The sequence below is a fragment of the Dermacentor silvarum genome, chromosome 3, assembly GCF_013339745.2.
Source record: "Dermacentor silvarum isolate Dsil-2018 chromosome 3, BIME_Dsil_1.4, whole genome shotgun sequence".
NCBI lineage: Eukaryota > Metazoa > Arthropoda > Arachnida > Ixodida > Ixodidae > Dermacentor > Dermacentor silvarum.
The window spans coordinates 209,432,855-209,446,511 of NC_051156.1; the positions used below are offsets into that span (position 1 = coordinate 209,432,855).

The 13,657-nt window shown below is 47.1% G+C and overlaps 1 protein-coding gene across 6 annotated transcripts in view; it reads right to left on the bottom strand.

Moving 5' to 3' along the window:
- The window catches only part of LOC119446588 (ATP-binding cassette sub-family C member 9), a 72,939-nt gene that overhangs the window by 26,926 nt on the left and 32,356 nt on the right, over positions 1 to 13,657 (bottom strand). Inside the window, exons 18-20 of one of the 6 annotated variants that reach the window (XM_049664226.1) lie at positions 13,118 to 13,499; positions 12,051 to 12,319; positions 9,956 to 10,116 (exon numbers count right to left, since the gene is read on the bottom strand). The exons of 3 other annotated variants lie outside the window; for them this stretch is intronic. In XM_049664226.1, the coding sequence (XP_049520183.1) occupies positions 9,956 to 10,116; positions 12,051 to 12,319; positions 13,118 to 13,499 (812 nt within the window). The remainder of the gene's footprint in view (positions 1 to 9,955; positions 10,117 to 12,050; positions 12,320 to 13,117; positions 13,500 to 13,657) is intronic. 2 more of the 6 variants (XM_049664227.1, XM_049664224.1) reach the window with 2 other exon arrangements.

The following is a 13,657-nucleotide window of genomic DNA, read 5'->3' on the forward strand; positions in this document are numbered from 1 at the left end:
AGTACAAGGAAAAAAAGAAGAAGGGGGGTAAAAGAGAGAAGACGAAGGGACAGAAACAACCGGCGCTGGTAAGACGAGACTCTATGCACGCGGGCGCGTTCAGGTAGCCGAGCCCGGGCGATTGTTGAGCGCACCGAGTTTCTGGTCCGAGGATTACGAGAGCCGGCCAAATGGCGGCGGCCGAGAGCGCGACACCCCCACTCCTCTTTCGCGCGCAGACAGCGCGTAATTGCGGCCTCACGCGGAGATAACGTGTCAAGCGTTTCACGGCTTGGAGCTAGTGCCCAGGCATGCGCGCGGGCCAAGACAAAGCTACGGGCAGCGCTGGCGGAGAAGCAGTGTACTGTACTCCCGCGTGAGTGTTTAGAGCAGGACATATAATATATACCGGGCTGGCACAACGTAACCGACGACGCGCTGACGTGAAATGTCGTTAGGCAGTTAGTCCAGCAGTTTGCATAAGTTATGCCTTCGAGATTAGCTCCGTGAGCCGTTCTTTTGACATTATTAATGGGAACGACTGGTTCCTGTTGGTTGCGAGCGTTCCTTTGGGGTTTTTCTTTTTATCTGTTGTTCCCCCCCCCCCCCTTTTTTTTTTTTCGCGATTGTTTACGAATGGAAAGTCACGCCTCTTGCGTCGTAACATTTTACGTTTCGCATCTGGATGACAAAATACACTGCCCCCGAACCACCTTGTGTGTATTCTGTGTTTCTATATATCTCTTTCTCTCTCTCTCTCTCTCTCTCTGCCACCTTTGGACAGACGCTACGTTGGGAACATGACATCGCTAGCGTATGGACACAGCAGCTGCTCACGAACGCGCACACACACGAGAAGATGGCTGCATGCATGCTTGATTTCGCCAATCTGGCCTCTTTTAGTAGCGTCAGCTGCAATGACCGGCCGCACTATGTTTTCTTTTTCTTTTATTTATTGTCATTGTTCTACTCCATTCATTGGGATATGCCATCTTATTCTCTTTTTTTCTCTTTCTTTTCCTTCTTCCCATCTTCTCCGTTTCTGTCCCTCGTTCTGAAGAGTATAGGCAGGCATTGTGCCCCTTTTCGGGCGGGTTGGCAGAAAGCTCCTCGCTTTTACTTTCCTCTCTTTCATTGCACACATGATTTCAAACCCCATAATAACAATAATAACAATCACGTTTATCGGAGGAAGAGGAGGAAAAGAAGGAAGATAAGCGTTCCAAAGAGAGCGTTAGAACGAGAACCCCAAAAGAGAGACGCCGTCACCACGGAATCGCCCAACCCGGACGGGGGCCCTCGCATCGGCACACCTGACTTTCACTTCCGTCAGTCCCGCACTCCCTTTCGAGCGTACGGGGTGAACACATACGCGTGTACGAGACGATGCGCAGCTGAACCTTTCGCTCGCGGCGATGCGCTCCTCGGCACCAAGTAGACTCGGCGGCGGTCCAGAAGAAGCTCCCTTCACTGACTCGAGGAGCATTCGCGATTCTGAGAGAGAGAGAGAGAGAGCGAAGTGGACGAGAGGGAGACGCAAAAAAAAAACCTTCCGGTCTCCCCGTCACGCTCGGCTTGAGACAGAGCGAGGGCCGAATTAAAGGGTGGCCGAGCGACGGAGGAAACGCGTTCGCATTCCGCCCATCGGACCAGCGCGGCTCATCAAACAACGGCGCAGAACCGTGTCAGCGGCAGAAGAGAGCGCACTCCCCCTTCTGCCGATCGCTGCCGTTCTCAGTTTCTCCGAGCGTACACACCACACACACACACACAAAAAAAAGGGGGGGGGGGGGGGGGCAGCTCGCTGCTTCGCACGTCGTCGTTTTCGTTCCGCACGCGCGACTAGCCCGTATCGACCTCGGCTGCAGCGGCGGCAAGAGGTTAACGCGAATCGGCTCGCTCTGCGTGATACGTTGCGCGCGTACTCGGTAGTATAGTAGGGAAAGAGTGGTCGTAAACGTGAGCGGCGCGGAAAACGGGGACGCTCGCCCCAGCACGTGGTCCCAGTCTCCGTGTGCGTGGTGGCGGGGAAGTCAGCAGTAAGGTTGACGTTACACGGCGCTTCGCGTGTTTAGCGGGCATGCCGCCACTCCTCGTCAATCGGAGCCCCGTTCGAATCGTTTGAGAAGAAGCGACGGCTGAGGCACAACGAATCGACGTCGAAGACGTTTCCTTAACGCGAGCGCCTCTCCTAGGAGCGCGTGCTATATCGGATCGGCTACATATCGTTTGGCGGTGCTTTTTTTCTAACCCGGATCGACAGATCTTACGCGACGAAGCGCGCGCGGGATCAAAACGTGAGCGCGGAAAGGGAAAGAAACAACCGTGTACGCTCTATACGCGCGGAAGAAGTGGACTGGCGTTAGCGATTCACGTTTTGCGTGATGCAGGCAGGCCGCGCGCTGGTCAATAAAACCGAGAGGCAGCTTGAGAAGTGGGACGCGCCGAAGCTCGGCTTCTCGTTTACGGTAGGCGTGTTTAGGGCAGCCGGCTTGGCTAGTAGTATTTGTTACTGCACTAACCTGTATTCCTAGTAGTAACGCATTGCCGAGTGAAGCAAGCTTCTATTATACAGCGACAGCTTTTGTACCGACTTTCCCGTCCCATTCCCGGGTATTTAGTAGGTCGTTCAGAGCAGGCAGTGGCCGTTGTGATGGCCGGCAAGTATCGCGTCTATATCACAAAGATGCATAGAAAGGAACTCGCACAAAGTGCGAGCGATAAGAGCAGTAATCAGAGGCCCTTGATCTCGCATTCTCTAATATTGCTTTAATAATTTAGTTTTGTTAGTCTAGCTACTTATTTACGCGTTGTCTAGCTTTGACCATCGTCTTGCAATTTCTTCCTTCCTCAGAATCCTTCTTAGTCATAAGCTTCATACTGCCGCCCTTATTCGATGATCAATGCCCATTATGTTGGTGCGTGAGTGCCGTAGTTATCGACGATTATCATCAGGTAGTGTCAGCGCAGCGGCGAATTGTTTTACACAACTGCCCTCCGCTGGAATTATATTCACCACTCCAATTCCTGCATCAACGTTTCGCTGTCGGCAACGTGCTTCGCCAATTTCGAAAGTGACAATTTGGTTGGAGACAACACGCAGGAGATAGGCCGGTTAAAAGATATGAACAAATAGGAAGGGCCGGGGGGGGGGGGGGGGAGCATAAGGGCGACTGCGTCGACTTTCGTAAGCCAACGTGCGCTCAGATGTTTCCCCCGCTGTCGTCCACACCCGCTGCGCACTTTTCGCGAACGACCGCGACCGCCGAAAGGACGGTCGCCGGCACAGCCCAAGCCCGCACAGAGTTTCGCGGAGCGCGTCGCCATGGCAACGTGGCCGTCATCGCGCCGGCCGCATCAGCAGAGCATAGTAGTATAGGACCGTACGGCGAAGGAGGGGAGGGACGAGTGGAGATGCCTGCGTGAATGAACCATACCGGCATCGGGACCCGCATCGAGCGGCACAGACCGTGTATGCGCCGCAGCCTCCGTTCCAGGCAGCCCTGACCTGGGACAACTCGCGGTTCATTGAACGTCTTCGGGCCCGACGCAGACCTCGGCGAACCAAACCCCCTGCACGCTTTCTATTGCTCCCTCTTCACGATGCGTCGCTTTGCAAGCAAAGCCGGGTCTCTGTAGGCCGCATTAAGTCGTTCCAGTTACGTGCAGCGCGCTGGAGGCTGCAGCTATCGTTCGCCCGACGAAGTCGCTAGGGACAGTGCGACATCACTTCGGAGCCAGCAGTATGGCCAAAGTCTGTCTATAAGATTACTAAATACCGGTTTCCTATTACACATTAGCTCATTTTAAATTATCGTGAGTCCACCAATGATCACATCGAGGCTCTCAGGAAAACGTCAATTTCCTGAATTAACAGGATTTCTTAGAACTTCCTGACGTCAAAATTTGTGATATCTTGGGTGTCAAAATAAAACACGAGAAATGAATTCGAGCAGTACGCTTGGGCCAGCTCGGTTTGATAAAGAAGACTCAAGCGGGTTCAATCAACCTGTCAAAATATAAACATCGCGTCAATAATCAGGGCCAGAATCCACAAAAGCTTCTTACGCTAGAATTGTTCGTAAGAAAGAATTTCAGCCAATCCGGATGCAAGAATATTATTTAAGGCGGCCAGTCAATGGCAAAGAGCACTTACGAAAGAAAAGCTTTGCGAATGTGGCCACAGATTGGTACCTTCATGTGCGCAATAAGATAATGCTTCCACTGGCAAAGCCGGGCTAATAGCAGACCATGCTCTGCGCTGCCCAAAACTATACAGTGGGGTGGAGTGCACGCGGTATGCCGTGATGGCATTGCGAAAGTTTACGCTTTTGGAGACTCAGCCGGTTGCGAACAAATACTCGCATATAGCTCGCGACTGCAGCAGCCAACCATAAGGTAGTGTTAATTAACACGAATCACGCGTCCCATATAGCGCGGGTGCGTAGAGACCGAGCACATTCAGCGTCTCCCACAGCGGCAGCGTCGTACACACCGAATTAGCTACAAAAATTATTGTATAGGGAACGCCGGCATTAGTGTCTACACGGGATTGCAAGTATCGAGCGTGGGAATTATGGGTGAGCACGTTGACTTGTCTAAACTTCGTCCTTCTGGCTTACAACGACTTTGTGGCTTCGCTAATTGATCCTTTTCAACAGAGTATCGCGTCACGTATATGCAACAAATCGCAATGATTGCACGCGGGCGGGGGAACTTGTGTTGATTCGTCCAGAGAAAAAAAAAATACAATTCCTTGGAAACGTATAACGATAAAGCGCGACAAACAACGTCACGAGAAACGTCTAGGGCCACAAACGCGACACGAAACCAGATCCATGTGATATATATTATATATAATATATTTATATATATATATATATATATATATCAGACTTCCCACTATACAGCTGGTCGGTCGCAAAACCAGAATCCGCCTTAGTAATATTATGCAGGAAAACGCTGTACCCATCGCATAGCTCGTTCCAGGTTTGAAACACGACGAAAGAGCCGCATGCTGCCATTGAAGATATATACCGGCGGCGTTTCTTTCACAAACGAACAAAGGCTGTGCAACTGCCGCGTTCCAGGAGCCGCACTTCCGGTTTCATCAGCGTTTCGGTGGTCAGCAGCCGACAGTCAATGTTTGCACAGCGTTCCACCGATGCTGCGCTCGCTGGCGAGACAATTTCTTTGAGCGGGCTGCCGGGTTCGACGACTGCATGGACTCAATGCGGGCTATATCGTTAATGTATTGAGCGGCACAAACGCTGAAACTAAGCGAAACAGGGACACACCAGAGTGCAACGACCGACGAAAGAGCGCTCGGGCGAATAATTTGACAAGTGCACAAACCCAAACAAAAAACCGCGATGCGCTAGCTATATAGTATACACGCATACAACTTCGCCTATATGCCCTGCAGGGTCCAAAAACGCTGTGCATTACAGCAACGGCGCTTCCTCTTCAAGGGTTAGGAGCGGGCGTACATAGATTGATTCGAAAAATCGCAAACGCTGCACGTGAAATTCGGGGAGGATATCATATTGGAATGAAACCGAAAAAAGAGAGGAGTCGGAAGAAAGGAAGAGACAGGCGGGCCAAGTGGAATCACGGAATGCGGAAGCGGAAGGAATAAGAAAGAGAGCAAAAAAAGAGACTGAGCTGCGCGCCAGCGTCGAATAACAGCAACAATAATACGCACCAAAACGGCTCGAAGCACGCGCTGGGCACGCGCGCCCCGCGAAGCCCGTATATATGCCGCGGAGCGTATTATAGAGGCAGCGCGGTCTCCTCGAGTCGAAAGAGGAGAGCGCTTATGAATTATGCATCGGCCATCGATTCGCGGAACAACCTGCCGCACGCCCTCGCGGTGTCTGTCTACGGGAGGGTCTCCGCTGTGCGAATGCGCAATGCTATATAACGGAAGGAAGTATAGGGGAAACAATTCAAAAGAGAGAAGTAAGAGGAGAACGCAGCCCCAGGCACACCGTAATGCGAGCGCCCGCGCCTAGGGTAGAACCGCAGTTGAAAGGAACAGCGCCACCGTCGTGCCCCATCTTCATGCAGAAACCGAGCGGCGGTGAGGCCGCGCCCGGGTTTCTTCGAGGTTTGCCCTTTTAAGGAGATGGAAGAAACGAAAGGTATACTGTCGCGGGGAAAGTCGACCCCGACTCGACGCATTCGCCCCCTCAGTTTTACTACAGATGCCAGTGGCTGTGTTTCCTCCATTGGTGCACATACACAGAACGGAGAAGAGATCGCAAGCATGTGTGTGTGTGTGCGTGTGTGTGTGTGTGTGTGCGTGTGTGTGCGTGTGTGTGTGTATGTATGTATGTATGTACGTATGTATGATGCATGTATGTGTGTGTAGGTATGTATGATGTATGTATGTATGTATGTATGTATGTAGTGTGGTGTGTGTGTGTGTGTGTATGTATGTATGTATGTATGTATGTATTATGTAGTATGTATGTATGTATGTATGTATTTATGTATGTATGTATGTAGTATTGATGTGTATGTATGTATGTAGTATGTACGTATGTATGTATGTATGTATGTATGTATGTATGTATGTATGTACGTAGCATGCATGTATGTGTGTGTATGTATGTAGTATGTATGTATGTGTATGGATGTATATATGTATGTATATGTATGTGTAGTATGTTATGTATGTATGTATATGTATGTGTGTGTATGTATGTATTTGTGCGTGTGCGTGCGTGCGCGTGCGTGCGTGTGTGCGTGTGCGTGTGTGTGTGTGTGTACGTATTACACGCGCGAGTGCATAAGAAAGCTATCATCTACACCGCAACCACACTCTACACACCATGCGGGCATGCACTGAGACACACGCGGCACGCGGTACAAGTGGAGTGCCCCTTCGGTTTCTGGCTCGGTTCTTTCCAACTCGCTCTCTTCCTGCGTGCCGAGAAGTAAATCGCCGGGCTTCCGTCTATGTCAGTCTGTCAGTGTCCACAGCGGGCGAGGAAACAGAGGATCGGAGGAATGCCTCCCTGCAACGAACGCACTTGTTCACCGCAAGAGAAAGTAAGAAGCTTGAGATCAAGCCCGCGGGCTCCCGGCGCTGCTGCTTCATGGGTTTGGCTCGGCCATAACACCATAAATCGGCGCAGCGAGGAACAGTCGGAATACACAAAAAGTTGCAGATGTGATCGGAAGTTTGAAGGACGCATCCATCACGGGATTCGGGAGACTTCATTCCTCTGTTTTGCTATATAAACCGACCGCCGATATCACCCGAGGCTTTTTTTTATGTGTTCTGAGTGTTCGTTTTCTTTTCTTTTCTTCCGTTAGTCACGCAAAGAAAGATGGAGAATGACGTGTATAGACAGTCACTGACGCTTAGAGCTAGGCACATTCGATGCACACACGCTTGTTTGAACGTCTGTATGCTCCGGGAGATATACTATCCTTTCGTTGTTGAGGGTTGGGAAGAAAAACGGTGTTGTCAGGTGACGATAATTTCGTGGATCCTAATATAACGGTAACGAATGACGAAGCAATGAGAATCGCCGTAAACACAAAGTCCAGTCCGTCTAAAACTCGGCGACGGAGGAGCACTGGTTGATGAGGTCGCCAGTCTTTGCGAACGAACCAACAGAACGACGGTAATACTTCAGTTCGTTCGTAGTTCGCCTTTCGTTTCGCACCTAATATACATTAATGACTTACCGAATAACCTTTCCTCTCAAGTGCGCATTTTCGCGGACGACTGCATTCTTTATCGTCCCATTAAGGGTGCCGGTGATCATACAATCCTCCAAAAAGATCTTGAACTTATTTCACTTTGGTGTAACACTTGGCTAATGAAGCTTAACGTTTCTAAATGTAAAATTATTTCTTTTAGCCGCAAGCATGTGAACTCTATTTTTTCGTATCACATAGATAACATCACTATTTTGCATGATACTCAATATAAATATCTTGGTGTTAACCTAACTTAGACTCTTTCGTGGTCAACGCACATTGAATACATATGCGCTAATTCCTCGAGATCATTAGGGTACATACGCCGTAAGTTACATAATTCTACTAAAGATATTCGTAAACTAGCTTACCTAACATTTGTCCGCCCTCAGCTTGAATACGCTGCATCCGTCTGGTCTCCCCATCAAAAATATTTGATCGAAAAACTCGAATCTATTCAGAACAGGGCAGCGCGTTTTACCTCACGTTGTTACGACTTTGCTAAAAGCATTACACAAATTAAAGTCGACCTCTCACTACAGCCCTTGCATGATCGTCGTGATATAGCCCTGCTATCCTTATTTCATAAATACGTCCATAACACAGCGCCATCAGTTCTGCCTCTTGAAACTCCTCATTACAGGTCACAGCGGTTGTACAATCGGTTCAATTTCATGCGCATCTACGGAAAGACTAATTCATTTAACTACTCCGCTCTTACAAGAGCCATTCGTCTTTGGAACGAACTTCCTAACATCATAGTTTATGAAAGTGACCAAGAAAATTTCCGGCTTCTTCTAACAACGCATTTTTCAAACAACTCTACATAACCTGACATATAATTCTTTGACATTGCCTTTCCCGTTATTAATGTGCAACTACGCCTTCATACTGTTCTGTTATAGCCTAATTATGTCGCGCCTGCTCTGTAATTCTGTTGACTATGTTTTACTGCGTGATATTTTATTGTTAAATGAGCTGTCGCGTCCAAAGCATTCGGTTTGTTTCCTAGGTCATATTGTAACACTGTATTAGTATATCAGCACATTTCTCACACTATATGTTTTGCATATGTGTATTCACATATGTATTAACTATTGTATAAGTAATAATTCTTTATTGTACTCTCCCCCCTTACACAATGCCTCTAGGGGCCTGTAAGGTATCTTTAAATAAATAAATAACTGCTTCGTCTGCCTCTCACTCCAACGGGTCACCGACACTTGAGATTAAGCAACTTCCAATACTAACTTCACAGCAGATGAAATGGCCATGTCCACTAGGTGCACTCTTACAGAATACCTGATGAATACCCTCTGAAGAATATCCTCTACAGAATACCCTCTAAAGCAGGGTGCGTGGCTGCGTATGCGCTCAGCCGCGCTTATAGCCATACGCAGCCACGGCAGAGAGACGCACCAACTTACCCCCCCCCCCCCCCCTCTCCGCCTCCACTCTCCCTACCGCCCCCTTGCGCGCGCTTGATCGCGTTACCGTGAGCTTGCTCCCCTTCCCCTCTTTCCCTTTGCTCGCGCGGGAAGGCAGCATTTGTGAAGCCACCATCATTATTGTCTCACCCTCGCACGCTTTCACTCGTGCCCAAAGCACACAGTGCGTGGGGCACGATAGGATCTTATCGCACTTCGACTTTATACAGAACATGATGCGGCTCCACTTCCGCGGTTGCTCTCGTCCCGCGATTTGAGAGGTGCGTTTACAAGCAGCCGCTTGTAATTCAATCATTTGACCATCTGCGTCTGCGGAAGTTACCATTTATTGTCTCGGCATTCCTTTGCGGCGGCAGTGAAATGTTGTTATATTGAAATCGCATACAAACACTCCTCGTTATATTGAGGTTCTAAATACATGGTGTTCTATAGACAAGAGGTTACAAAAAGTTAAATACTTCATTATATTGAGAATTTCGTTATATTGATGTTTGTTATATCGAGGTTTAACAGTATTGCAGTTCGCAATTCCTGGTGCCTCCTGTAACAAAATATAAACTTCCTAGGGGCTTCCTTGCATCCAACCGAAGACAGCTCCAGTGCTACTAACAGATGAGGCAGCTCAGCTACAGATTTGTCTGAAGACTTTGTCACTGTCAAAAAGAAATTCAGCAACCCTTCCAGAAAAGGCGTTGTGCTGCAAGCACACCTATAAATGATATGCGCTATGCGTAAATACTCGGTAAGTGTTCCCAATAAAGCACACAAACAGAGCCAGCAGAACTTTTCCGAGGCACAAGACATAGTACTACCTCATGGGACACTGGACAATGTTGTCGATCATGTTGTTGTGGAACACCTTGACCGACCGCAGGGACACTAACTGGGCAGACATGTTTGTCACGAGGGAAAGGACGATGCTGAACATGGAGAGGCCCAAGTATCCCATCAGGTAGCCCCATGCCAGGTCGTCCTGCGTTTTGCAAAGTTGAGTGACAGAGGTAGATGGGAGAGGCCAACATTACAAGGATGAACAGTGGCTAGTGCACACGCATTGATAAGAAAGGACAGTGACAAGACAAAGAAACATTTTTGATGGGAAAGGGGGGGAGGGAGGGCAAATATTATGTACAGTACGGGCCACATTTATGAGGAAGCTGTAGCTTGAGACTAACTCTGATGCCCCCTATTCGAATACATGTAAAATGCAGAAATGCTTTTATGAGACAACGGCTGGACTGATTTGAATAAAATTTGCTGCAGTTGAGAAAAAATGTTAAATTCGTGTGACTTTAGGAAGACGAATTTTGATTTAGGGCCTGCAATTTTTCACAAAAACTACAGAAAAATTGTAAGTTACAAAAAAATTAGAGCACTAAGTTTACAAAGCCGTACCTCTGCACCAGAAGCAGATATTACATTTCTGCAAACTGCATCCATTAGGGCATCTGTGGCAGATAAATTTAGTATATAAGCTTACAGCGCAGGTGAAATTTCTTCAACCTTGATGAGAGTTTGCAAAAGTAATTCTCACAAATTAGTGATATATTTCAGAGTGGCGTAAGTACATCAATTTTGTTCGCGTTAGATATGTTAATGGTACAGCTTACAGAATTGTGACATCGTTCTTTTATCTCCGAGTTAAAGGATTTTAAAGCTGATACTTGTTTTTTTTTTAAATAATCCTATTTTGAAGGATTTACCTAAAAAAGTTTACAATCTAAATAAAAAATCTGCTTTCTACAGTCCCTAGATTTCAACTTTTTCTTTTAAATGCAACAAATCTTATCAAAGTCTGCGCAGCAGTTGCCGAGAATGTTCCACGTTTACATGTATTTAGATGGGAGCTCCTGAGTAAAGCTTCCTCTAAATGAAAAACTTGATCGGTATTAAACCAAACTACCTTGATCGTATCCCTAATCTCACACGAAAAAAAGTGCCTAGTGTAATGCATTAGTACACCTATTACAGGTAATAAATTATTGCCGAGAACTTAGTGTCCAAACTGAGCTGCAATCAGTCTTTAAATACTAGTTTAGTGTTCAATTTAACAGAGGACCGTAGCATAAACATGACTCCAAACTGTGTGAGGATGCAGGTGCAGTTTATAATGCAGATAGAGAGCTGGGATATAAGCACATATGCGTGAACATTTGCTACCCTCTAAAGATGCTAAAAGGTACGCAATTTCACTTAGACATGCATACCCCTTTGTAGTCTAAATAATCACGCACGTGATCAATGTTTATTCAACTGAGCTAAGTTCCTGCCTGCCTTAGCAACATTTGGAATAAGGTGTACTTCTGTTAGAAATTATGTGTTCACCACTTTTTGCCACTGTTCCCCCATGATCCCAACCAGTTTGATGCATGTAGACTGGATGTAGGAAAAACACCCAGACCACAAGAGCTTGCCTCAACATCTAACGCTAGGCCCTTCATTTCTGTGAGCACTTATCTTTTAGAAAGTTAGTGAACTCAAAGTTCTGTTTATCACAGGGCATTAATATTTTTGAGGTAGGAATTTTGAAAAACTGTGATGTAGTTTGAAGCTTAATTTCTTTCAAAAGTTCACCAGGCTTCACCATTTAAAACATAGTCGGCGCCTGTTCAAAGGAAGCAAGAATGGCTAAAATATGCGCCAGAAGTTTCCAGAGGGATACTGTTTGTCTCATTAAAGGTAATAACTGATAGAACTTTATATTCCAGACCATACATTGGGCTGTGAAGGATGGTGCTGTGGAGGGCTACTGAGTAATATTGACACCATGGGGAAACAAAGAAAGTCCTCAAGCATTTCTGCTCTCCACACTCCATCAGGAAGCGGCTGCCACGGCTGGGAATTGAATCCATGAGTTCTGCAATGAAGCAGTATACTTTTTGTGAAAGACCTGATCTGTTGACCAACCTGGCTTGCTGGGACAGTGGCATTGATGTCCCTGGACGCTTCCGACCAGCCAGTGAGCCAGAAGTCGGAGCCGAGTTTGGCCCCTTGGTTTGCCGCAAACAGAACGCACACCAATACCACCAGCAGAAGCCGGCACGACCGCATGTAGTCGAGGTATACTGAGCATGGTATCTTGCCCTGTTCCCTCTCCTCCTCTTCTATCACCTTCCACTGGGCCTCTTCAACAAGAGCGAGCGAGTCGGGCCCACCAAGAAGAGGGCCCGTTATTCCTGAGGCGAGAAGAGAGAAAAAAAAAAAAAAAAAACGGAGATAACAGCAGTGAGAGAAACACTAATAAAGCACAACCATTAATCAGGTTAAACTGGCAAATCATACATTCAAAATTGCGTATTCATTAACTTCATGGAAGAAAGTTGACTATTTACTGACAAAAATTAAGAATGAACTTTCATTTTTTTGTTATGTTGTGAGAGCTCTATTCTTGAAAACATCGCCTATATCAGAAAACAAAAGTATTAGTTAGGATTGTCTTAATTCTTACTTTTAGTGCTCCAGTAAGGCTGATTAGCTGCTACTACATAATTTACATAATATAGCATATTTCCAGCCCACGTGTGATATTAACCACGGGCTTGCATGAATGCTACGAACCACATGCTTTGAAACTTTAAGCTCTCTAAGCATTGACTGCTTTTCTGATGCCAATTGTCTTAACTGCTACCTGCTGTTCTAAATTAAAGGAAGGCACTAGGAAAAAGAAGAAATAATTTAGTGTAATGGAACCGAGAGACATCTTTCAAGCTGAATTGTAGAGAAAACCTGCTACTGTGACAATGGTTGTATTGAATGCGTCTCTGTACCGGTTGCACAGCATATTTACAAGCAGGCTCTATGCATCACTCATGTTGAATTACTGCAGCCCTCAAGACTGCAGCACATACTCACCAGGGGGAGTTGTTCAAGTAGCAGTTTACAGATTTGAAATACATATGAAACTATATGGCTCTAGAATAAGTCAGAAACCATGGTAGGTTAGAGAGGCCAGCAAGACGTGTACTCATACTCACCATCATCCCCTAACTGGTCTGTGCCGTTGGCAAGCAACTCCTGTTTCTTCTTTTCTTCACTCTCTTCGTACTCCTCCTCTTCCTCAATAAGATTTTCTGCCGTGTTTGAAACCCGCGAACTCAAGCGAGATGGAGGGGCACGCATCCATGGTCCTCGAATGAGCGAAGGAGTGTTTGAGCCCCCCGTGGAGGTTGAGTGCATGCTGTCCGTGGAGACGCTGGCCTTGAAACGAAAGCCAACCGAGGTGGGCCTTGGAGTGTGGGCACTACGTGGTGCCGCACTGGTGTCATCATTGCTCAAATCATGCAGGGGAAGAGGGCTTGACGGGTCATGGGACAGCTGACGACTCAGCGTCACAGGGCGTGGTTGTGATCGCAGATCCTGGTGAGAAACAGCGAAAGTGATAAGAAATGTTGAACAGCAACACTACCCAAAGTTTCAAACACAAATGCAAAAAGGAAAAAAAAAAAGTGAAATAGAACCAACTGTGTCTCAGCATATAAACCCTGACAACAACATTGAATTGTGAATTGCATCAT